We start from the raw sequence: 22,398 nt of genomic DNA on the forward strand, positions 1-22,398 counted from the left end.
AAAGAATCAATGGCTCAATCGCTCACCAGGGACGGTTATGCGCGCGATGTTTACTGTTTGCTGTACAATTTATGCTAACTCGCGTTCGCAACAAGCTGTGGTTAATTTTTTGGGAACTGATAAAGCCACAAAACTGTGCACATTGTTTGGTGGAAATTAGTGCCAATTTTGCGCAATTAGTTAAGCAGCCGAAGTTGCGCAACTGCAGAGGGTATTATCGATGCCAACCTGTACTTGAGTAAAGTATGTTATCTAACGGACATAACTGATCGTTTTTGTATCTGAAGTGGTGTATCTGAACATTAGAACATGAAAAGATAATGTTAAATACCACTGCAAAAAAATCTAAAATGAAGATCACAAAGCAAGCCACGAGGAATGTTATTTCATTGCATACATTTAGGCGCACCTGATGAAATCCGTTAGGTAATTTAAAATTCGTTACAACAATCCATAAAGGAATTTAATTTCTATTTAATTTTAAATTACGGCAATTGGTCAATGTATCATCACGCACCGGTTGAAGATATGCACCGGAAGCGTTGGCTAACGGAATACAAACTTGAAGCTATTTATCTTATCAACACGATGCGTTTGGTCAACAGATCGGTTTCGCAGTGTCTTTGGTCTGTTCGCCGTTAGGCTAGCACTCGTCGCCGTGGTGTTGATGGATGGATTAGTCATTGGTGCAGCGTGTACCGGTTATCAGTTGAAGTCTGTTCGGAATCTATCAAATGAATGTAAGCCTAGCCCAGCTGTTGGATGTAGTGACTGCCAAGGCGTATGATATAATATTCTGAAATGATGTCACTAGGTCTTAACATGCTGTTCCGATATAAATTCTTATCATCCCAACCCTCCCTCGTTGGGGATTTGATGGATTTTGGAATTATTTTCAAAGGAAGTAAATCAACACACGTGACGTTGACCTGCCATAGATAGGAGTTAACTGGGTTTAAGATGTTGGCATACCAGTATTTTATTATTTTATTTCCTTAGTTTAGGATGCCTTATGAAATTACTATTAGCTCCTTGGCACAAACGTCTGCTTAAGAAATATGACTCAAAAAACACACAAACCTGATTGCGTGCTCTCAAGCTATAGCTGCATACCTCAACGCAACTTAGCTTACTGACTTGAATAGATGACCTCCTAGAACATGCCAGTGGCCATCTCCGGTCCTACCGCATGAATTCCGCACACTCAATCAAACCTGTCACCTTCCACCGGATGTTAACATTCCAGTTTTCTTTTCTGTCGACTTCGAAGCTCCCGTCTTTCCAATTCCATTGAGAGTCCCTTTGTGAAGTGCTTTAAGCATACTTCCCAATCTATACGATCAACGTCAAACTCTAGCAAAGCTTCGTCGGCTTGGGAGAGTAACGATCGCATCCGCCTTACGTTATCATTACGTGCTGTCCAGGTGTTGCAGCGGAAGTGTTCCACAGCGTCCGCCAAAGTGTTTAGTGTTGAGACAAGCCTAACATTGCTGCAAACCGGGGAGAGAAAAAGTGGTTTAGACCGTTTAGAACAAAAAAATCCATTCGCTAGCATACCGTTTTGGCTTTCCAAAAAGCGCCAGAACCGCATCACCAATGTAAGCGACGAAAAACATCCAGCATAAGGTAATCGTTGACAGGATTCTCCAACGTGTAACGCGTGTTCGAAGTTTACTGGAAAAAGTTTGTTAAGAATGTTATCGAAACTCTAGCAATGCTATTCAGCATTCAGCCAGCAAACGTACCTAAGCTTACGTCCCATTGCAGTTGGTAGATTCGAACCAACTAAAACAACGAACTGTTGCCATGTAATGCGATTTTTGTCAAAGTAAAAGTTGTACACCGGAGGGCTAGAAACATGCCGATCAAAGGATTCCCGCACACGATTCTCCTCGTGTCGCTCTTTAATGTCGCACGCAGCAGTGATCATACCGGCGATACAATAATCTACCGGAGCTAATGCGGGACATGTGTTAGGTTCGCCGTAGTACCAAAGCAAACGCTGTTTCAAGATTGGTATACACAGCCCAGTCACACCCTGTATACAATCTACCCAACCGGGCACAGGCTCTGCGTAGCTGGGCGTCACAATCGGTGGTCGGAAGATCCCAACCGGAAGATCAGCGAACTGTTGCTGGATCATGACTTCGGCACACTTTTTGCTAAAAACATAATTGTTGGGTAGTGGCGATATGATGGCCGGCATCAGTTTGAATTGTTCCGACTCCGTGAGTGGTTTTATGATTCGTCGAATGTTTTCCCATCCACCGAAACGGATATCGTCGTACACGCACTCCTCGATGTGCGATCGATCGCAGTTGGAGTAGAACGTGGAAACGTGTACGATCGCTTGCAGGCGTGATGCGTCCCGAAGAAAGTTGTACAATCGCTCGGCGACCGTAACGTTCGTGTCCATGATAGTTTGAAAGCTCAGGTCGAATCGTACTGCAGCCATAACGTGGAATACCACCTTTAAACGTATAACCGTTTTATTTTGCTTTCATGGATTGGATTCATGAATTCTGATCGTACCGTACCTGTGTTTCCTTCAGTATATCCGACTTGTAGGGTTCCCGCACAAACTCATCGGACGTGAAATCGGTATCGATTGCCACCAGCTTTGCAAACACCTGCTCGGGGTGTATTACAGATGCCCGTATTGTATCAAATATCTAGAGAAGAGAACCCATTTGCTGATTAAAACTTTCATTAAAATAATTATAGATGTCAACGTTGTGTTTACTGATTTCGTCACGTTCAAAGCACTTGCGTGGTTGCTTTCATCACAGTTAGATGAACTTGCTCTAGCCAAGGACACGTCGCAACGCTCACTACACTATGCTACCAGTGCACGTGATGCAAACCAGTTTTAGACATCCTTGCCACATTGAGCAAGGCGTGCGGCGATAGTACAGCGGCATGGTCACTGAGTCTGATTTCCTCATCAGCATCAGCTGGTAATGATCGATCCACCAAAGCCAAAAATACTAACCGGATCACTAATCATTTGTTGCAAACGTTGCACCGAGCTGGTGCCACGTTTCTCCCGTATGAGTAGAACAATTTTCTTCACATCGAAGCTACGCAACAGCTTCTCTACCAGCACTTTTCCGAGAAATCCAGTACCACCAGTAACCAACACAACGGAATCACGATAAAACTCTGACACGTGTAAATTTTTCGCCCTATCTGTGTTACTACCATGATGCTTCAAATCGGTAAGATTCATTGGTATGCTAACGTGGCACAGATCTACAAACAACGCTTAAAAATTTCACTTGTGGAAGCACAAGACAACAGAGTGCTGAGCACCGCCAATCGGGTAGAACTGGATGCGATGGATTGAGAATTACGACTGATGTAGGGTCGTAGCTTCTATAAGAGTATATCAACAGTTCTCAGCTGACATTGACATTGTATAAGCGCGTTCAGGATATCCTTGATCGTTCAACCGTTGTATAAGGTTTTGCAAGGTGAGTACAAAATATTGTACTACTCCGGAGACATTCTAACTTGGTACTGGCAATAATTTAGCTAAATGCATTACAGACCGTCTAGATATTGTGTCCCATAAAGCGATAACCATTCCACTTGTGCAAATACAAATATTGAAGCTTGCTAAAGTAGCTTCAACCTACGATTACCAAATGAATGTGTTTCGGACGTAATAAATCAGTAACCAGCAGCACAAGACGTTGCATACTTAAAGGGAGAAATTCTTCATCAAGCAAACATCGTTCATTCATCGTTTTATTATCATATGATTAAATATTTAACGCACTAATATCCATCCAACCACGTGATGCAGTCCTTCCAAATTACGATGCCTTCCGGCATGACCGTTGCTGTCTGCGGTGACTCTTTCTCATCAGCTCCATGGTGATACCCTTGGCGTATGATTTGTGATAATCCGTCCAATCGATCTGCTCGCCGTCAAAGTCAAGCCGCTGCGCATCATCACGGGACAGTAGCGCTAGCATCCGCTTCACGTTGCTGTTATCCATCGTCCACATGTGGCAACGGAAGTACTCGACGGCGTTGGCCAGCGTAGTGATGGCGGAAACGATTTTCAAGTTACTTTATACGGATAAAAAGCAATCAGTTAGAACATTCATGAATGGTCGGTATAAGTGATGCCGTTAATTGTTTCCCTTACCTGCCACGCTTTCCGAACCAGGCTAGTATTTCATCTGCCACGCGTGCCTGCAGCGTCATCAGCCATAGGAGCATTTGGGGAAAGATTTTCCACGGACTAATGCGACACTTGATGCGACTGGAAATGCAAACAGTAAAGAGATGAGGTTCACGACTTAACGCTTAAACGGTATGTTGTACCTCAGCCATCGATCGAGTGGATTGCGCAATCCAGAACCAACGAGCTGCACGTAATCACCATACGTGAATCTGTTCTTTTCGAACGTAAAGTTGTACACCGGGACCGGTTTTTCGACCGGCAGGATAGTACACTGGCGGCGGTAAATGTCGCACGCTGCCGCCAACAGACCCGACACAGTATGATCAACCGGTGACATGAAGGGTTTCACGTCCGGATTTCCATAGTACCACATGGTTTTGCCGAGCACTACGGGCACACACAGCCCGGTAGCACCGTGGAAGCAGTCCACCCAGCCGGGTTCCGGTTCTCTGTAGCTCGATATTACGATCGGTGGTCGAAAGATGCCGATCGGTAGATTGCCAAACTCGCGGCCCACCATCGCTTCGGCACACTTCTTGCTGAAAACGTACGAGTTTGGCATATCGCCAAGGATCACCCGGGTCATGTGTTTCTTTTCCTCCGGGTTAAGGATCTTGAAGAATTGTTGAATATGTTCCAGACCACCGTACGGTACATCGTCGTAGATACGCTCCTCGATGTAGTTACGGTCGCAGTTCGAGTAGAACGTCGACACGTGTACGATCGAGCGCAGTTCCGCCATTGAGCGGGCGAGCGCATAAAGGCGCCTGGCAGAATTTACATTGATGGCGATCGCATCGTCCAGCACCTCATCGAACCGGATGGATGCCATCACGTGAAAAATGATCTGCACTTCATTGCACAACTTCGCTTTATCCACATCGTCAACAATCTCTTCCCGTTCGAACGTAGCGTCCATCGCGATCACCTTCGCAAACCGCTCCTTCGCATCCGGTGCCGTACTACGTATCCTGTCGAATATCTGCAAAAAGGATTGGATTGTATCAAACAATCATTTTCCGGAAGGATTTTAACTTCACAACACTACGAATCCAACACTAACCGGCCCTTCAAGCATCCGCTGCAAACGATCCGTAGCACTAACACTTTCCTTACGTCGGATGAGCAAAATGATTTTCTTCACCTCGAAGCATCGGAGTAACTTTTCCACCAAAACCTTCCCGATGAAGCCCGTACCACCGGTAATGAGTACGGTAGCATCACGATAGAATTCGGCCACATTTAGTGTACCCTCTTCAATTGGTCCCGTATCGATCGTTTCGGTATTCATCGTTTGTTTTTCTGCGTTCCGAAAGTCGCGAACTTTTATCACTGGATCTTGATCGACAATCACTAGAACAAATTCAAATACTAGACACTACTTCCAGATGCTCGCTGATGACCAGGAGAGGCTACAAATGCACTGACCAGAGCCACGGTTCTGCTGCAAGCCTTTATATCGCTCAGCGAAATACGGAAATAAATACATGCGGAACGTGTTTGCCCGTGTAATACGCATCCCGACCTAGTCAGCACTAGGTTTGTGGGGCGTTTGTTGATCGTTCAGTAGGTAAGCTAAAGCTCCTTGGAAGAGGCATGAACTGGGCTGGTTTTTTTATTATTGAATGCACTGGACGCCTTTTCTTATTCTCACGCTCGCCTCGGCATTGTTATCCCCAGCAGCGTCCACAGGTTCCGATGGTCACGCATGAGCGATGGGCGGCACCAATTGAGGAGGGACGTAATTTATAGCCCCTCATCGCTAAATGTCTTTTACTAGTAGCTGGTTATTTATGTACTCCTGGAGATTGGTTGAGCAGCACTGGCTGGAAGTAGTCGGTTTTTTAGGTTGTGATTTTAAATATGTTTGACACATCCGATATGACAACAGTTTCGATTCCAACTGTCGAAAAAAAAAACGAGAAGATCTAGGTAGAACATTGAACCCTTTCGTACTAGCCGCTCATCGCCGTCCATCACTTCATTTGTGCTCTTGGTCAGCTATCAGCAGAACCTTGCATCCCGAGATCCACACACGATGGAACGATTTGTCATACTTCTTTTGATCGTGTTCGCTTCCTATTTTGCAAGATGCAGCGGTAAGTAGCAGCCCTTCATTACGCACCCAAAGGGCCGTTAATTGCTTAACAATCTCAAAACCCCCCCACACACACACATACATACACGCGTAGATATTGTGGACCTGGGATGCGAGAGCGATCAGGACTGTGAACCGTTCCGCAGTGCGACGGTAAATTCCACGTGCGTCCAGGAACGGTGCCGGTGCACTGACCTGTTGCAGGCCGGCAATGCCACTGAGTGTAAGCCACTGGTAAGCGTGCGTGACCTTCCCTCACGAAACCTTCCAATCACGGGAGACGGCCAAAGTCAGGTGACGGTTTCAATCGATCTCTTGCTTTCATTGCTTTTCTTTGAAGGTTAACCGAGTCTCGAACCAGATCGGTGGTCAATGTCCATGCCAGGTTGCGAATTCGTTTTGCCACGAGCAAACGGGCCGGTGCGTGTGCAAGGACGGGTTTCTTCCGAGCCGGGTGGAGAAGAAGTGCGTGCACAGTAAGTAGTTGTGTTCATCTCGTTCCATCATCCTTAACATTGATCAGACCTAACCTTACTTTCGATCCTCGCATGATTTTCCTTCCCCAATTGTGTACGCAGAATCGGTACAGCTGGGCGATGAGTGCGAAAATAACGAGCAGTGCTCCAACCATGATCACTTTGCGGATTGTGACAGTTCCAAACAGGTTTGCCAGTGTCAGGAACACTTCGTCATCTACGAGGGTGCTTGCCGTTCGATAATAGGTACGTATAAGGCTAATCCTCGCACTGATCGACTCATCACAGATTCATCTTTTGGTGTCGTTATTTTTTTTTTTCTTGGATTTCGTATAGCCGTAGCAAACCTCTCAAAACCTTGCGAAACGATTGATGATTGTGCGAACGGGACGGCCAACTCGATCTGCCATGCCGGCCAATGCATCTGTGGTACGGAGTTTGTGGCGGACACAACCAACAGTAGCTGTTTGGCGGTGGCAGACCTCGATCAACCTTGCATCGATTCGAACCAGTGCATTGCCACGCTCGGGGTCGGCTCGATCTGCTATCAGCAGAAGTGCGTCTGCGATAGCAATCACTTCCAGTTCCCGCTGCACGTTACCAACGCAACGACCGGCCAGCAACGGATACAGAATGTTTGCGAGCGAAAAATCGGTAGGTTGATCGAAGGGTGGGTTTAATTATCGTGATGGTAGCTGTGGATAGTCAATTGCTCCCCACCTGGCGAAGGGAGAGATGAAAGATTTAAAAGCATTCTAAATTATGAGATTGATTTAAATTAATGCTTGACGTAGACATGATGAAATGGACTAACGGCTGTTAGAATGAAGTAATCGACCATAGAGATTGAAGATCGATTTGATGCAGTAATGGGGCAAGATTCCAACAATTTAATCTAATGTTTCATGTGTTTACTGGTTCTCTCTTCTCTAGTGCACGGAGATAGTTGTAATGACGATCAAAACTGTTACCAATTCCACGTCGGTCCTCACGAGCAGACGATGGAATGTTTTATGAACGCGTGCGTATGTCTAAGCGGATTCGTCGAGAAGAATAACTTGTGCTACAAAGCCAGTAAGTATATACATAAGTAGAACAGTGTTTTAATGCTTTAAAGTTTCATTACATTTTTATGATATTTTTTTCAGACTCCGGCATGATCGTAGGACCATCTACCTTTCTGTTGATCACTGTTTTAACAAGCATTTTAACCCATCGGGTGTTGCCTTGAAAACGAGGGCATACATGTTAAAGTTTGTTGTATCTGGATTTTGTTTGTAGTTTTGTCGAGTCGTTGTTCGTATTGGTAAATAAAACGTTCATTAAAAAAAGCGATTTTCATCCATTTCTTCGTAAGTTTTTTTCTTCTTGATCGTCGAATTTTATGCTCCACTGCACACTTCAATAATATTCGGTTGTCCAGGGTAACCGATTTAGCGATACAACCACCTGTTGTTTATGAACCGATTCGCTGGCAACCTCGAAAACGCATGTAAACAAAATCCTCTCCCCATTGTCGTTTCCGGTACAGTACACTTCCGAAATTACGTCCTGCCCAACGGTCCTGACATTGGTTTCCATGGCGATCGGCTAGGGACAACAAAAACAGTTCTCTTCTAGACAGCGGTCCGAGTTAGATGCAAGGACATTACGCTGCCGAAAAAGTGGACCTTTTCTGATTAAATTCCAGTTTAAATTCTACGGAAATAATGTCAAATAGGTACAAATTTGTGTATAACGCGTGTGGTAAGTGTTTTAGGTGGCGTACAATAATGGAAAATAGCACTTAAAAGGTTTGTGATCCACTATCCACTCACAGTTGAGTTCTTCGGTGTGACGACACTGGAAAACGGTGACGTCATCAAGGAGTTCCTTGACAACGAGGATGTTACCGTACTGGCGGCCGTTTCCGTGGACGATGAAGTGCTGCTGCAAAACAGTGTCCCGGTCGAGAACCAGTATGGATTGCTGTTTTACAAGATTCCGAACCTCGATTTTAGTGGTCACACGGGAGCAGCCAAGATCGGGTTGCTCACGCTGGAAGGTGGATTGGCCAAGTCTATCTACAACTCTCTGCAGCGCGTGTTTTCACCGTACATACTGAAGAAGTGTGAATATCCGGCCGAGATACGTACCTTGCTGCAGAATCTTCACTCCAGTCTGGGACTTTCGCTCGGATTGACAGAGTCGGGAATTTTGTCTCTTCACGATGAGGTTAGCTTTTGGATGCACAAGACGAAGGCATTGCCAACCAAGGCGGACCGGGAAGCAGCTCGATCATTTGCAACCATTTTGGAAAGGATTAGTCAACAATTTGGGTACGCGTGGATTGCATCACACATTGTTAGCATAAATTAGTAATACTTCTCTATTACAGCGACAACGAGACAATGAGCTTGAGCAAGCTGGACGAACTGATTGACGTGTGCCAGTCGGCGCTGGACGAAATATGGCGCTTGCCGAATCATTATCCACAGAACCGGATGTGCAGCATTTTCGATATGATCTGTAGGATTGCGTTTGTCTAGTCTAAAGGGGAATTATTTCTACGTCTTTGTTATTCTCTTTTGTAGCCGTTCGAGTCGTAAATTCATGCACAGAGCATCTAACCGAGCTGGACGTATGGGACATTGGCACCGTTTCGCTAGATGACGCAATTGGGCACGTGAAGGAAACGCTCGATTCTTGGATACAAACATTCGATTCCTTGACGCGTTTGTTTTGGCCAAACTGTGAGCCTCACCCTTGGTTGGGAGAACCGTATCGATCAAAGCTATTGACGAAATTCCAAACTCGTTATAAGGAGGTATGGGATTGGTCGGGATTGGTTTTTTTTAATTAATGGAATTTTTATGTACTTTCAAAATTCTGTGACTTTACAGATTTTGGAGATACGTCACGTAAAAGACCTGCTTTATGCATTATTCTTTGAAAGTGAGAAATATTTCCCACTTGCAAACGAAGTCGCGTTGCCGTTTCATGGTAGGAAATTCTGTCTGAATATTCTGTGTCCTTAAACTTATGACTAAAATATTTTTTCAGGAATAAATATATACGATCTCACACCGCTTGGAAACAAACGTTGGGAAACTGCAAAGGCTAAAATGGAGCACGCTCTCGCGAAGATTGATGAAAGTGCAGCTTTCATACTACAGCAAAAGATTCTCGAAACTGGTGGAAATCCTCGTCACACCGTGATGGTGTTTAATCGTTACAAAGAAATTCTAACACGTCCGCTAATCATGGAAACTCTAGCTTCGGAGCGCAATCAAGTGTTTCGTGGCATCGATACGATGATACGAGAGTTGCGTGAAATGCTTAACACAACCAACTTCACGGAAAGCAACGTGACCCCGATTGTCGCCGAAACACGGTGCTACCGTGTGGTTGAGGATGAGCTGGTGCAGCTTGAATCGATCGTCAGTACGTTGTGTCGTGATCGGGATGGGCAGGCGGAAGCACTGAAACGCATTACCGAGTTCAAGGAGGAAATGCAGGCTCTGATTCGCGGTAACTTTGAAACGTGGACAGAAAACTCCATGATGGCCATCAGGGATGGAGTGTTGAGGTAGGTGCCTACGGCAGGCGTCAGAATCGAAAGATTGAATGGTGGACCATTAATCAAACTCTCTCTTTCTTTTGCAATTATTGCAGCCTGCGAGAAAACCAACCCGTCGTAGTGTTTGACAAGTCGGACAATCAGCTCATGAAGGTGACGTTCGGACCGAAACTGGTCACGTTCATCGATGAAGCGCGCCATCTGCAAAATCTGGGATTGAAACACTCGCCAGAAATTCTGCGCAATGTGTCCCATTCGATGCGATTTGTTGCACACGCTAGGCGATTGCAGCAGGTGGCCACGTTTCACAACACAATCGGCGGTGTTATGGTGCCCTGCATTCGGCCGATCATGTTGAAAAATGCGATCGAGTTTTCAAAACTGGTAAAGAGTGAGTCCGTGTCCTGGAGCGAGGAAGAATCCGTGGAGCGTTACATCGAAGCATTGCAGGAGGCGGTAAAGCGCTTGCTGAAAGACAACAACCAACTCACGGGACATCATGAGCAAGCGCGCAAAGCTATTCTGAAGCTAATGGACACGGATCTTATTCGACAGGCAAATGTGTGGAAGGAAGAGATACGCAATCTAAGGGACATCGTTGTGAGCATGGAACGCCAGGGATATGGGAATTTGAACCCGTTCAAGCTGCACTGGGACCACCAACTGTACAAAGTGCTCGAGTACCAGTACATTGTCGGGTTGCTGGATGTGCATCAGAAGCTGCCAGAAATCCATGTTGATATCATATTTCGCCAACAGCGAATACAATTTCGACCAACGCTAGAAGAGATTCGATCAAAGTACTATTCGCAGGTACGACGGTTCATAGAAAAGCCGGTCAATTTCAAGGGTCTTTCCGATCAGAGCGGTGCACTGTTTAAGATTATGATCGACCGGAACTATCAGCACTTTGGCGTTATATACGAGAAGGCAGAGATCGTGTTCCGTCAGCTGTTGGAATTTCGCGACAGTTGGCTACCGTTTGTGGCGCTAGGGATGGTGGATTTGGAGCAACTGTGCACTGTCCACTGTACAAGCTGGCAGCACTGGGATAACAATTTTCGTGCCTGCAAGCGATTCAGCCAACAGCTGGCAAGGATACAGGAGCGTGAGAAGGAGATTGATTGCTTGGTAATCAATTATGCTCCGCTATGTAGCGATATTGAAGCGCTCAGTCGTCGCTACTGGGAAGCCCTGGCCAGTAGCCTTCGGACGTCGATTTTGGATAGTATTGCGGAAATTCAGGAGTATTTGGCGTATTCGTTCAATGTGCTGCAAAACATACCACAGGATGAGTTAGGAATTGCTGAATCGAGCGCAAAGTATGAAAAGATCATTCACGATCTTCCTAAGATGGGTGAGTTGATGAAGTCGCTTCAAGGAAAAGATTCTTGCTTGGCTGGATGGTGTAAGGAACGAGTATCCGCTTTGGGAGGCATCCTGTTGCAATGGAACCAACTGCAGCCGTTGATTGACAATCACCAGACGTTGCTGCAAGGAAGGTTGGACATCATAAAGGAGAACATTCTACGACAGATCAATGAAATGAACGACGAGGCCGAAAAGTTTTCTATTCGGTGGGAATCCACCATACGAGATTTGGAGGTTAGATTCAAATCATAAAATCTTTTAGCGTACAGTTAAAAAATGGCTTTATTTTACTTTGCAGACAAATGACAATGCAGACATGTCGCTGTTCCGGGAACGACAAAGTCAATGGAAGCAGATACTCGCGAAACGAGAATCATTGAAGTAAGTCCTTCGAGGTACAAAAATTCTACTTCTATATCACATTTATCATTACAAACTTTTCAGCAAACAAACGGAAAAATTCAACATAGCTGTCCCGAAAGAGTTTAATGAAATCTTTACCAAACTCGAGCACGACATTACGGAGCAAGGCAAAAATTGGGACATCTTTAATGAATTTCTCAACGACTACGACACTGTGGCGAACGAAGAGTGGACCATCTATCGTCGGCGTCCTCACCTTTTGACGGACTTTATCGGTCGCTGGGAGAAGGCTCCCGCTGGTCAACAGGCCAGCGTTGCCAGTGCTCGGATCAATACTACCGTAGAGCGGTATAAAGGCGCCCTACCAGTACTGACAACACTGCAGTCTGATGCACTGATTGAGAAACATTGGGCAAAGCTGTGCATGATGTTATCGATCGATTCAAAATCGCAACACGATCTTTCCTTGGGCGACGTGTTGGCAGCTAGTGACAAGTTGCTCGACCAGGCAGCAGACATACAAGCAATCGTTCGTAGTGCTGCCTCGGAACACGTCATACGGCAGGCGATAGTAGAGTTGGAGCAGTGGAGTGTGACCGCTATGCTGAAGCTGATTGATTACACCGACTCGAAGGGTAGTTCAATGAAACTCATCAAAGACTACGTAGAGACGCTGAACAAGATTGGAGACAATCAATTTTTGCTACAGTCCGCCAAGAATTCGGCCTCCTTCGAATCGTTCTCCGACCAAGCGGATGTTTGGGAAGAGAAGCTTAACAATCTCGACTACATTGTGACGCACCTGAACCAGATACAGAAGCGATGGATCTACCTGGAACCGATCTTTGGAGTAGGGACGTTGAAAAAGGAAGAAGCTGTGTTTCGAAGTATCGACAAGAACTTCCGTTACATCATGAAGGAAATCGCCGATGATCCGCGAGTGGTTTCGGTGAACAAAATCAACAATGTGCTATCGATCATCGAAACGTTGCAGGGACAGATTACACGATGTCAAAATGCGCTAAGCGCGTACATCAAATCGAAACGTAACGCTTTTTCGCGCTTTTATTTCCTGTCCGATGATGATCTGCTGGAGCTGCTTGGACAATCGTCAAAGGAGACCATTGTCCAGAAGCACATCCGCAAGCTTTTCCCCGGTGTTTATCGGCTGCTGTTGGATGATAGTGCTACCAGTGTGATTGGATTCGCAAGCGAGGAAGGAGACGATCTTCGACTTACCGAGCCTATCACAATCCAAGGAATTCCCGTCGAAGATTGGTTGAACGTGCTGGTCGAGAAGATTAAGGACACATTACGCACCCTACTCTTACAAAGTCTGCAAATGGCTGACTCTTTCGATTCCAGCACGATCGAGCGCTTTCCGATGCAGATCATATGTTTAGCCAATTCGATCTCCTTCACCAAACGGACGGAAAAGGCAATAATTGGCATGCAGTTGGCCAATTTGAAACAGCACGTGCAGAATGAAATATCAAAGTACTCGGCCCTGCTACATCAAAGCAAGCATCAGCTAACGGGGATTAAACTGCGATCGTTACTTATCGATCTGGTGTATCAGCAAACCACGGTCGACTACCTTCTCGCACACAACGTGACAAATGTGAGCGATTGGTATTGGCTACAGCAGCTCAAGTTCTACGCCGACCCCAAGGCAAACGTTACGGTACGCATGGTGTACGCCGAGTTTCGATACTCGTACGAGTTTCTGGGCAATTACAGCAAACTCGTGTACACTTCCCTAGCGCACAACTGTTACCTGATTCTAACGCAGGCAATGCAGCTAGGGCTGGGAGGAAATCCGTTCGGTCCTGCCGGAACAGGAAAAACGGAATGCGTTAAATCGCTCGGCGCCATGCTTGGTCGCTTGGTGCTGGTGTTTAACTGTGATGAAAACATCGACACAGCCGCTATGGCGCTAATCCTTTCCGGATTGGCACGATGCGGTGCTTGGGGATGTTTCGATGAGTTTAACCGACTGCAGGAGGCAACGCTATCGTCTATCTCTATGCTGATACAACCGCTCCAGCGTGCCCTCAAAGACAAGCAATCGGACGTCATGATGGGTGGTGAAACGATTCCGCTCGATCAACACTGTTGCGTCTTTGTCACGCTCAATCCGGCTGGTGAAGAATACGGAGGACGTCAGCAGCTTCCGCTTAATCTGCAGGCACTGTTTCGTCCAATCGCCATGCAAGCTCCACGCCCGCAGCAGATCGCACGCGTCACCCTGTTCGTGGAGGGTTTCAAGCATGCGGATCGTCTTGGAGCTCAAATTGTGGAATTGTTTGAGCTTTCACATAAGATTCTTTCACGGCAAAGACACTACGACTGGGGTCTGCGTGAGCTTAAAGCTGTGTTGTTGGCGTGCGGTGGAGTGCTAAAGTGTACCGATGGCGAGTCCCGTGAATACGCTCAAGAAGCGACAGTGGTTGTGAACGTAATTCGTGCGAACTTGATGTGTCGGCTTACCATAAACGATGCCAAACGGTTCGATGTGCTGCTGATCAATGTGTTTCCCGGCATTCCAATTGAGACTACTTCCAATGCTGACCTGCGTGCGAAAATCGTCGATGCTTTCTCTACCTTGGGCCAGCAGCAGAACGATCGTCAGGTGGAAAAATGTTTGGAGCTTCAGGCACAACTTCAGAAGCGTATGGGAGTGGTGGTGATCGGTCCTCCACAGTCGGGCAAAACAACCATTATAGCGCTGCTGAAGGAAGCACTCATAGCGCAGGGACAGACTATACGCATCCATACTATCTCACCGAAATCGATGAACCGGGTGCAATTGCTGGGGAAGCTCGATCCGGACACACGCCAATGGACCGACGGTGTGTTGACCTCGATGGCCGTTGCAGTGAACGCGGAAAGTCGTAACGTTACCTCGTGGATTATCTGCGACGGAGACGTCGATCCCGAGTGGATCGAAGCACTCAACTCGGTGCTGGATGATAACCGACTGCTCACACTACCCTCGGGATGGCGCATTCAGTTCGGAAGTAATGTAAACTTTATATTTGAAACACATGATCTGTCGACGGCATCCCCAGCGACGATTTCGCGCATGGGCATCATAAACCTGAATGCAGAGGATCTACCGTACCAGCTGGTTGTGGCGGGTTGGTTGGCAAAACATTCGCAAGATGATATGCTCAAGTCGTACTTCGATCAGCATCTCTACCGAGCCATCGATTGGATAGAAGACCACCAGGAAAGGCCGGCTGGTTACGCACTGGGAAGTCTCGCCCAGACTGGACTCGTTGCGATCGAGAGCGCAAAAAATGCGGACCAATTTTGTGCCGATTTACTTTGCGGTCTGAATGGAGTGCTTGGCAGTTCAGCGAAGAATGCACTCTCGAACCAGGTGTATGCCTGGGCGGACATAGCAATTACGGATGGAGCAGTAGCTGAGTACCACTATTACAACAGCTTTAGGGACATGATTGAGATGTATAGTACGGACGATATTACGGGAGCTACGATCGAAAATGGAAGCTACGTTAATGTGCTCGTCAGGACACCACTTATGAAGTTAAACAGTGATTTGCTGAAGCGTATCATTGCCTCCAAAGAACGCCACGTAACGCTGCTCGTTGGTCCAAGTGGTAATGGCAAGAGTTTGCTGCTACAAACAATCGTAAGCGAGTTTAGTGGTTATCAACTAGTAACGATCAACTGTAGTGCGCAACTGACCACAGCTAACATTCTCTACACTCTCAAGCAAAACTCACTGATCGTTACAACCGTCAAAGGAAAAGAATATCGTCCAAACTTTTCCCGGATTGTACTCTTCCTGAAGAACATCGATCTTTGCACGGTAGATTGTTGGGGTACGTGTGAAGTAGTGGAACTACTGTTACAGCTCATCAACCGACACGGTTTCTACTCCGAAGGTGTCGAATGGATCAGTGTAAGCGGTTTGCAGGTGTGTGCCTCAGTGACGGATCTCGATAAAACGATAATTTCTCCACGGTTCCTGTCCATGTGTCGTTTGATTCGCTTCGGACAGCCAACCGAACAGGACATGGAAAGCATCGTACGTAACATTCTGCTCCCAGTGTACAATCAGTTAGTTAAGGGAACCTCACGACTGAAGCTGCACGAGCTAGTACGCTCCATCATCAACGTGTACGTGAAGATCAACCAACAGTTTCCGCACAGCGAGGCAACGCACTATCGTTTTACACCCAAAATGATCGAGAAGTGGATCGCGGGCATGTTGTTCTACACGGAGGAAAACTTTGGAAAAGCACTGCAACACGAATGTTATCGCATCTTTCGCGATCGTTTAGTATCGGGAGAGGATCGAGAACAGTTTGAGGATATTATACGGGAAGAATTCACTATGCTAGAACGGATGGAGCGAGGTGAGCTGTTTGTGCCAAAGGAAGGGGCTCAACGGCGAGGTGACATGCACATGATATCGTTCGATCAATGGCGCAGTATGGTCGATCATAGTATTACTATTTGCAGTAAGTATGTCTTATGAACTTTTTTGTGGACGTACTAATTCAACTGTCTTTTCGTCTCATCTTAACCTTCGCAGATGCAGAAAATGTCCTTATAGACGTACCAATAAGCAACGCTTTTTGTGAAACTGTCGCTGCCATCTGTCGAGCGTTGTCACGTCCCTGTGTGAATTTGGTACTGGTTGGCAGAGCAGGATCTGGACGACTGCAAGCCCTCCATACGGCGTGCACAATGCTTAACGTTCGAGTAGCATTTCCGCAGATGTCACGACACTATTCAATGGCCGAGTTCAACAACGATCTTAAGATAGTGATGCAAAACTGTGCCCTCGAGAATGAGCCCGTAGCCTTCTTTCTGCATCATGCCGTTGCTAGCTATCTTCCCGGTGCAATCAAAACGTGTGAAGCGATACTAGCTGGTGGAGATTTGGCTGACTTTTTTGGGGATGATTTAGAAAATATTGCCGCACCGTTGAAACCTCAGGCAGCTCTGGAATCGTTCCAGATGTCACTGTCAGCGTACTTCATTCAACGGTTACGAGCCAACTTCCACCTAGTGGTGATCTTGGAGTCGAGATCACCAACCGTACGATCACTCTTCGAAAATTATCCTGCGCTACATCAAAAATCAGAAATGGTATGGATTCTACCGGAAACCGTTTCCAGTGCTGAAGATTTGAGAACTTATCTTACGGTAATTGGAAACGGTGGAGATGCCGTTCAGCAATCGCAGCCAGAATCAAGCGCGATCGTTCCGCTGCCGGTGTACTTTAACGATTTAATCGATTTGAAGCTATCCGACTGGAGCTTATGCCCGCTACGGCGGATCTTCCTCATCCGATCGTACTTCACTCTGTATGGGCAGGAAAAGACCCAGAAAGAGCAGTACAAGGCAAAGATTCAGATAGGTGTTGATAAACTCTCGGAAACGCATCGTGTAGTAGAACAGTTGAAGCTCGTAGCCCAAGAAAAGCAGCAAGCGCTGGCAGAGAAGCGCAAACTAGCGAACCAATCGCTCGACATGATCTCCAACACGATGAGTTCGGCAAACGATAAAAAAACGGAACTGCTCGACTTGCAGCGACAAGCACAAGAGAGCAGTGAGAAGTTGATCGAGCGAAAGCGTGCCATCGAAGAGGAACTTAGTCTGGTAGAACCGACACTCCGCGAGGCAAGTGCCGCCGTGGGTCAGATCAAAACGGAAGCCTTATCCGAGATACGATCGTTGCGTGCTCCACCGGAAATAGTTCGGGATATCTTGGAAGGTGTACTGAGGTTGATGGGCATCCGAGACACTTCTTGGAATAGCATGAAAACGTTCCTGGCTAAGCGTGGCGTCAAGGAGGACATTCGCTCACTAGATCCGTCACGCATTAGCCCGGAAAATTGTGTCTCCGTCGAGAAGCTATTGCAGACGAAAGCGGAGTCATACGAACAGCGCAATGCGAAGCGTGCCTCAGCAGCGGCAGCTCCACTGGCAGCTTGGGTTATCGCGAATGTAAAGTACGCGAAAGTGATGCAGAGCATTAAGCCACTCGAGCGCGAGCAGAATCAGCTGAAGGAAAATCTAGACAAAGCTGAGGCGGACATGCAATCGTTGTCTAGTGGGCTGGACAATGTGAACGATACCGTGCGGAGCCTATCCGAGCAGTTGAATGTGTACACGCAGGAGGCAGCAATGCTGGAGATAAAGTTGGATGAGGCAAAGTAATTCAGAATAGCTGTAGTACGGTAGGCAAGTACTATTTATTAGAATTGACCTCTTCTCATTACAGAAATACATTGCATACGGCAGAAATATTGGTGCAGAATCTTAACAGTGAGTACACAAGCTGGAGTAAGGATCTCGATGAACTGAACGATGCAATTGCTCATCTGGATGGGCGATGTTTTATGACTGCACTTAACATCACCCAACTTTCGCAGATGAGTCTCGATGAAAGAAGGTAAGGGTTTTACATTTAATACCTTTGCGAGTTCATACACTCTACTCCGTCTCTCTTCTTTGAAGGTCCTGCATGAAAAAGCTGGCGGAAGTAACAAATACCCCTGAGTTCAATTTGGACAAACAGTTGATCTCCAATCAAGACAAGATTATATGGGAAAGTATGGGACTAAGCGCCGATCAACAGTATCGCGAAAATGCCGCCATGCTCGTAAAGTTCCTTACCCTTTCCTATTTCGCCACACCCATCCCACTGCTGATCGATCCCTCCGAGTACGGTCAACAGTGGTTGACAAATTATCTAATGTACCTAAACCGCACCTATGAGCTAACGAGTCAAGGTGCGGAACGGTTTGCCTACAGCCTGGAACTAGCGGTACGGTTCGGTAAAATATTGATCGTAAAGAATGTGAATGCCATTCAGGCCCCGTTGCTGTCACTGTTCTGTACGACCGTGCAGAGTCACTTCAATAAGAAGCTACTACACGTTGGCAACAAAACGGTCGATCTTCATGACGACTTTAAATTGATCTTGATCACACAAAATGAAACGCTTGCGGTGGATGAGAGCCTGCGGGCTCAGATGATGATGCTGAAGTTCACCACGACTACCGCCGGACTTACGGATGTACTGACGTACAAATGGGTGCAAACGAAACAACCGGAGATTGAAAGGAAGCGCACCGAGTTGCTCCAGGAAGAGGGTAAACTCATGAAGGAAAAGCTGAATCTTCAGGATAAACTTCTGCAAGAACTTTCGTCCGCTCAGGGAGATATTTTGAAGAACGAACCACTGCTTACCACGCTCAACAGCATCAAGAGCAGTGCGAGTGCAATTGAAAAATCGTTGGAAGAGTTTATGCACGTGCGCGACACAATTATGGAGCACTACACGCAACGAACGTCCCTCAGTGAGATGGCCGCCAGAGTTTACATGGGACTTCGTCGATTTTATGCAATGAACGTAGAGAAGTATATCTCCATATTCCTCAGTGTGATCGATAACGATAAACACGCTGGACAGGATGAACTGTACCGAATACTGGTGCGAAGAGTATTCTCCTTGCTTAGCCGAAGCATACCCAAGGACGAACAGATCATTCTAGGACTCAACGTTTGCAAACAAGCATTCCCCGAGCTGCTGCCCGAACGAGAGTGGGAATCATTTGTGCACAATTTCACCAATGTTGACGCTTCCGCCACCGATGGTCAGTGTCCGCGGTGGATAAGACCAGAACTGGGAGGTAAAGTACTCGCACTGAAAGCCTTACATCCGGAGCTTTACGCCCGCCTAGAGTTGGAAAATGAACCGGCTTGGAAAAAGTACATCGACGCCGATGAAGCTGTCGCACCCGTTTCGCTGAGCGACTTCCAGCAAATACTGATCGCGCAAATACTTCGTCCAGATTTGCTCACCAAAACAATACATCGATCGGTACGGAACATGCTGGGTGTGAAAAGTCTTTACAGCACACGACCGTCGATAAAAAGTCTTGCGGAGGAGTCAACTCCAGCGGAACCTTTGTTGCTGGTAACATCATCCGGGATGGATCCTTCGGAGGAAATTCGTGATCACGCCCGTCAAACGCCCGGTGTTGGTTTAACCAAATACAGTGAGTTCTCGATCGGCAAGGGACAGGAAATGGAAGCGTTGAAGCTAGTGAAGGATGCAGCCAACACGGGAAGCTGGATCTGTATCAAAAACGTTCACACAGTACCACAATTCTTGACGACTACGTTGGATGATGCACTGAAGACGGTTTCTCTGGCGGATGGCTTCCGTCTGTGGTTGACATCGGAAACGGATCAGCACATTGGAGAAGCGTTCCAGAAGAAGTGTAACAAAGTGCTTTACGAATCGCCAGCTGGATTGAAACATAAGGTGAAGCTGCTACTGGAACAACACTCTCAAAGCATTAGCGCGAAGAAGCGTGACTACAAAACGATCAAACTGTACGTGGGACTGTTTCTATTGCACTCCATCGTCCAGGAAAGGCGATCGTACGTTCCACAGGGTAAATCTTGATTTTTTTTACTTTCAAGTAGGAAAAAAATTAAATTAGTTCTTATTCCTTGCAGGCTGGAGCAAGCGATATGATTTCTCAGATGCGGATCTACGCACCGCCATGGACATGATACAGTATGTGGAAAGTTCGGCAACAGGAAGTACTCAAAAAATTCCTTGGCCTCTCGTGCAAGGGTTAACCGAAAAGCTTAGCTATGGTGGCCGAATAGATAACGATCAAGACTTTAATCGCTTGGAGTGTCTCATCGGAGAGTTTATCGATGAGAAGATTATGACTAGTCGTTGGCAACCTATGTTCCTGAACATAAATGTACCCAATTCTAGTCATGTTGAGGTTAGTACCACTCTTTTAAACATACTGCTGCATATCATAAACTCATCATTTCGTATTTCGTTAGGACTATGTGAAGGCGTTTGACCAGCTTCCGGATACCGACAGTCCTACGCTTTATGGCATTCCTGCCTCAACGAATGCCTCCCGTGATCTGATATTTTGTCGAAATACTCTGAAGATATTGCTCTCACAGTATTTCTCCTCCGGAGCGGTCCAAAACTTAGACAAACGGCTTCGGCCTATTGTGAGTTTGTGGAACAAGCTGCTAACGACGTCGAGTAGTTCTTCAGCTTCCGGAAGCGTCTCATCAATTATTGCCAGGCTGAATTCTCTTATCGAACGGTCACGGGATAGTACCGATCCGTGGATGATCTTCATCGTATCGGAGCTGACAGTGGCAAGACATCTTTACACCGCAATCAGTGAAAGTTTCCAGGCTCTGAAAGTAGCGCTAAAAGATGCAGGACTCCTAAATGCCAAGGACCGCACACTGTTGACGACAATTTGCGATAATCTGGTACCGATCCAGTGGCGTCGTATTTGGAGTGGACCTAAATCAGTTATCGAGTATCTGCGGGCGGTTTCGTTCAAAGCGAACCATACAGAACGAATGTATGGGGCGTTGCTGGAACGAGCTGCGATCGATCAGATCGACTTCAATCAGCTGTTCAACGTGGAAGCGATGCTGACGGCGTTGAAGCTAAGCAAGTCTAGACAGGCTGCTATATCCACTACGGAGCTATCTTTATGTGCTACGTTCGGAGTTGGAGGTCTTTCTGCGAAGAAGGGCGTCTTGGTGGCATCACTTTTGGTAGGATTTTCGATCATCGCATCGGTCCAATGAGGTGTTAAAGCAACTTTTTCTTTAATAATTGATTCCAGATTGATGGCGGCACGCTGAGGCAGAATAAGCTAGCTATCCAGCAAACAGCCCTGCACCAAGGACCAGATATTAATGCGACCGGTGCGTTTGAACTGAACTATGAGTCGCGTGAATCGACATCTATTAGCAAAACGTCCACGCGAGACGATGTACTACCGGTGCCATTGTATAACAACATTTCGCGTGACACCCTGCTCTGTACGATCATGATGGAGATTGCACCGGGATTGAGCATAACTCAGCTGATTTCGGCCGGTATAGCATTGATCGTGCCCGAAAGCTATCAGTAGTCCAACAAAATAGATCTCATACTTTAGACAGTTTGCTTGATTTAGTCAGTGATGACTCCCCATCAGAGGAGCTTCGCCGTCCAAGGTGGCCTCGCCGTCTAAAGAACCCCTTTAACCTTAGAATGATTATCCTGCCTACATTTCCGCCAGAGCAGTTATGAAACGAGTACGAGCCTCGTCTATGATCATCCTATGGCCTCGTTTGTTGTTTTGTATAACAGGGCACGACCCAAAGACGCGTCTAATAGTATGCAGCACGCCTTGTTCGAATAAAAAATGAGCGAGTTATCGCTGATTACCCACTGGCTAATGTGGTAACAGAAACACCCATAAAATTCCGCCAGCAGCTTTCCCGTGTAAAATCATTA

At 46.6% G+C, this 22,398-nt stretch overlaps 3 protein-coding genes across 3 annotated transcripts in view; 2 read left to right on the forward strand and 1 right to left on the reverse strand.

The window, feature by feature from the left end:
- The window catches only part of LOC126568338 (protein draper), a 305,035-nt gene extending 297,035 nt beyond the window's left edge, over window positions 1-8,000 (forward strand). The window contains exons 2-8 of the mRNA XM_050224798.1: window positions 6,204-6,294; window positions 6,388-6,527; window positions 6,634-6,769; window positions 6,872-7,015; window positions 7,106-7,423; window positions 7,703-7,843; window positions 7,918-8,000. Coding sequence (XP_050080755.1) covers window positions 6,234-6,294; window positions 6,388-6,527; window positions 6,634-6,769; window positions 6,872-7,015; window positions 7,106-7,423; window positions 7,703-7,843; window positions 7,918-8,000 — 1,023 coding nt within the window. The 5' untranslated portion in view covers window positions 6,204-6,233. The remainder of the gene's footprint in view (window positions 1-6,203; window positions 6,295-6,387; window positions 6,528-6,633; window positions 6,770-6,871; window positions 7,016-7,105; window positions 7,424-7,702; window positions 7,844-7,917) is intronic.
- LOC126567670 (uncharacterized) lies at window positions 1,235-5,491 on the reverse strand. The gene is made up of 9 exons (XM_050223888.1): window positions 5,259-5,491; window positions 4,336-5,177; window positions 4,157-4,273; window positions 3,887-4,077; window positions 2,993-3,252; window positions 2,538-2,672; window positions 1,746-2,470; window positions 1,558-1,674; window positions 1,235-1,490 (listed from the first exon to the last, which is right to left on the reverse strand). Exons 1-9 carry the CDS (start codon window positions 5,484-5,486, stop codon window positions 1,235-1,237), a joined length of 2,871 nt encoding a protein of 956 aa, XP_050079845.1. The 5' UTR covers window positions 5,487-5,491.
- Window positions 8,001-8,478: 478 nt separating the features above from the next.
- Window positions 8,479-22,030, forward strand: LOC126567671 (cytoplasmic dynein 2 heavy chain 1). The gene is made up of 15 exons (XM_050223889.1): window positions 8,479-8,515; window positions 8,589-9,087; window positions 9,147-9,277; window positions 9,343-9,575; window positions 9,652-9,751; window positions 9,812-10,337; window positions 10,424-11,933; window positions 11,998-12,080; window positions 12,144-16,555; window positions 16,630-18,259; window positions 18,328-18,498; window positions 18,564-20,512; window positions 20,577-20,857; window positions 20,922-21,668; window positions 21,740-22,030. Exons 1-15 carry the CDS (start codon window positions 8,479-8,481, stop codon window positions 22,028-22,030), a joined length of 12,600 nt encoding a protein of 4,199 aa, XP_050079846.1.
- Window positions 22,031-22,398: the final 368 nt, after the last annotated feature.

Source organism: Anopheles maculipalpis, chromosome 2RL (genome assembly GCF_943734695.1).
Source record: "Anopheles maculipalpis chromosome 2RL, idAnoMacuDA_375_x, whole genome shotgun sequence".
Lineage (NCBI taxonomy): Eukaryota > Metazoa > Arthropoda > Insecta > Diptera > Culicidae > Anopheles > Anopheles maculipalpis.

Excerpts from the sequence above, each read along its gene's own strand:
- LOC126567670 (XM_050223888.1), bottom strand. The coding sequence starts at position 5,486 with ATGAATACCGAAACGATCGATACGGGACCAATTGAAGAGGGTACACTA. Across the intron at positions 4,274-4,335 it reads CCACTCGATCGATGGCTGAG|TCGCATCAAGTGTCGCATTA; the intron begins GTACAACATACC and ends TTGCATTTCCAG. Across the intron at positions 1,491-1,557 it reads CTTTTTGGAAAGCCAAAACG|CAATGTTAGGCTTGTCTCAA; the intron begins GTATGCTAGCGA and ends CCCGGTTTGCAG.
- LOC126567671 (XM_050223889.1), top strand. The coding sequence starts at position 8,479 with ATGTCAAATAGGTACAAATTTGTGTATAACGCGTGTG. Across the intron at positions 10,338-10,423 it reads ATCAGGGATGGAGTGTTGAG|CCTGCGAGAAAACCAACCCG; the intron begins GTAGGTGCCTAC and ends CAATTATTGCAG. Across the intron at positions 20,513-20,576 it reads GCGATCGTACGTTCCACAGG|GCTGGAGCAAGCGATATGAT; the intron begins GTAAATCTTGAT and ends TATTCCTTGCAG.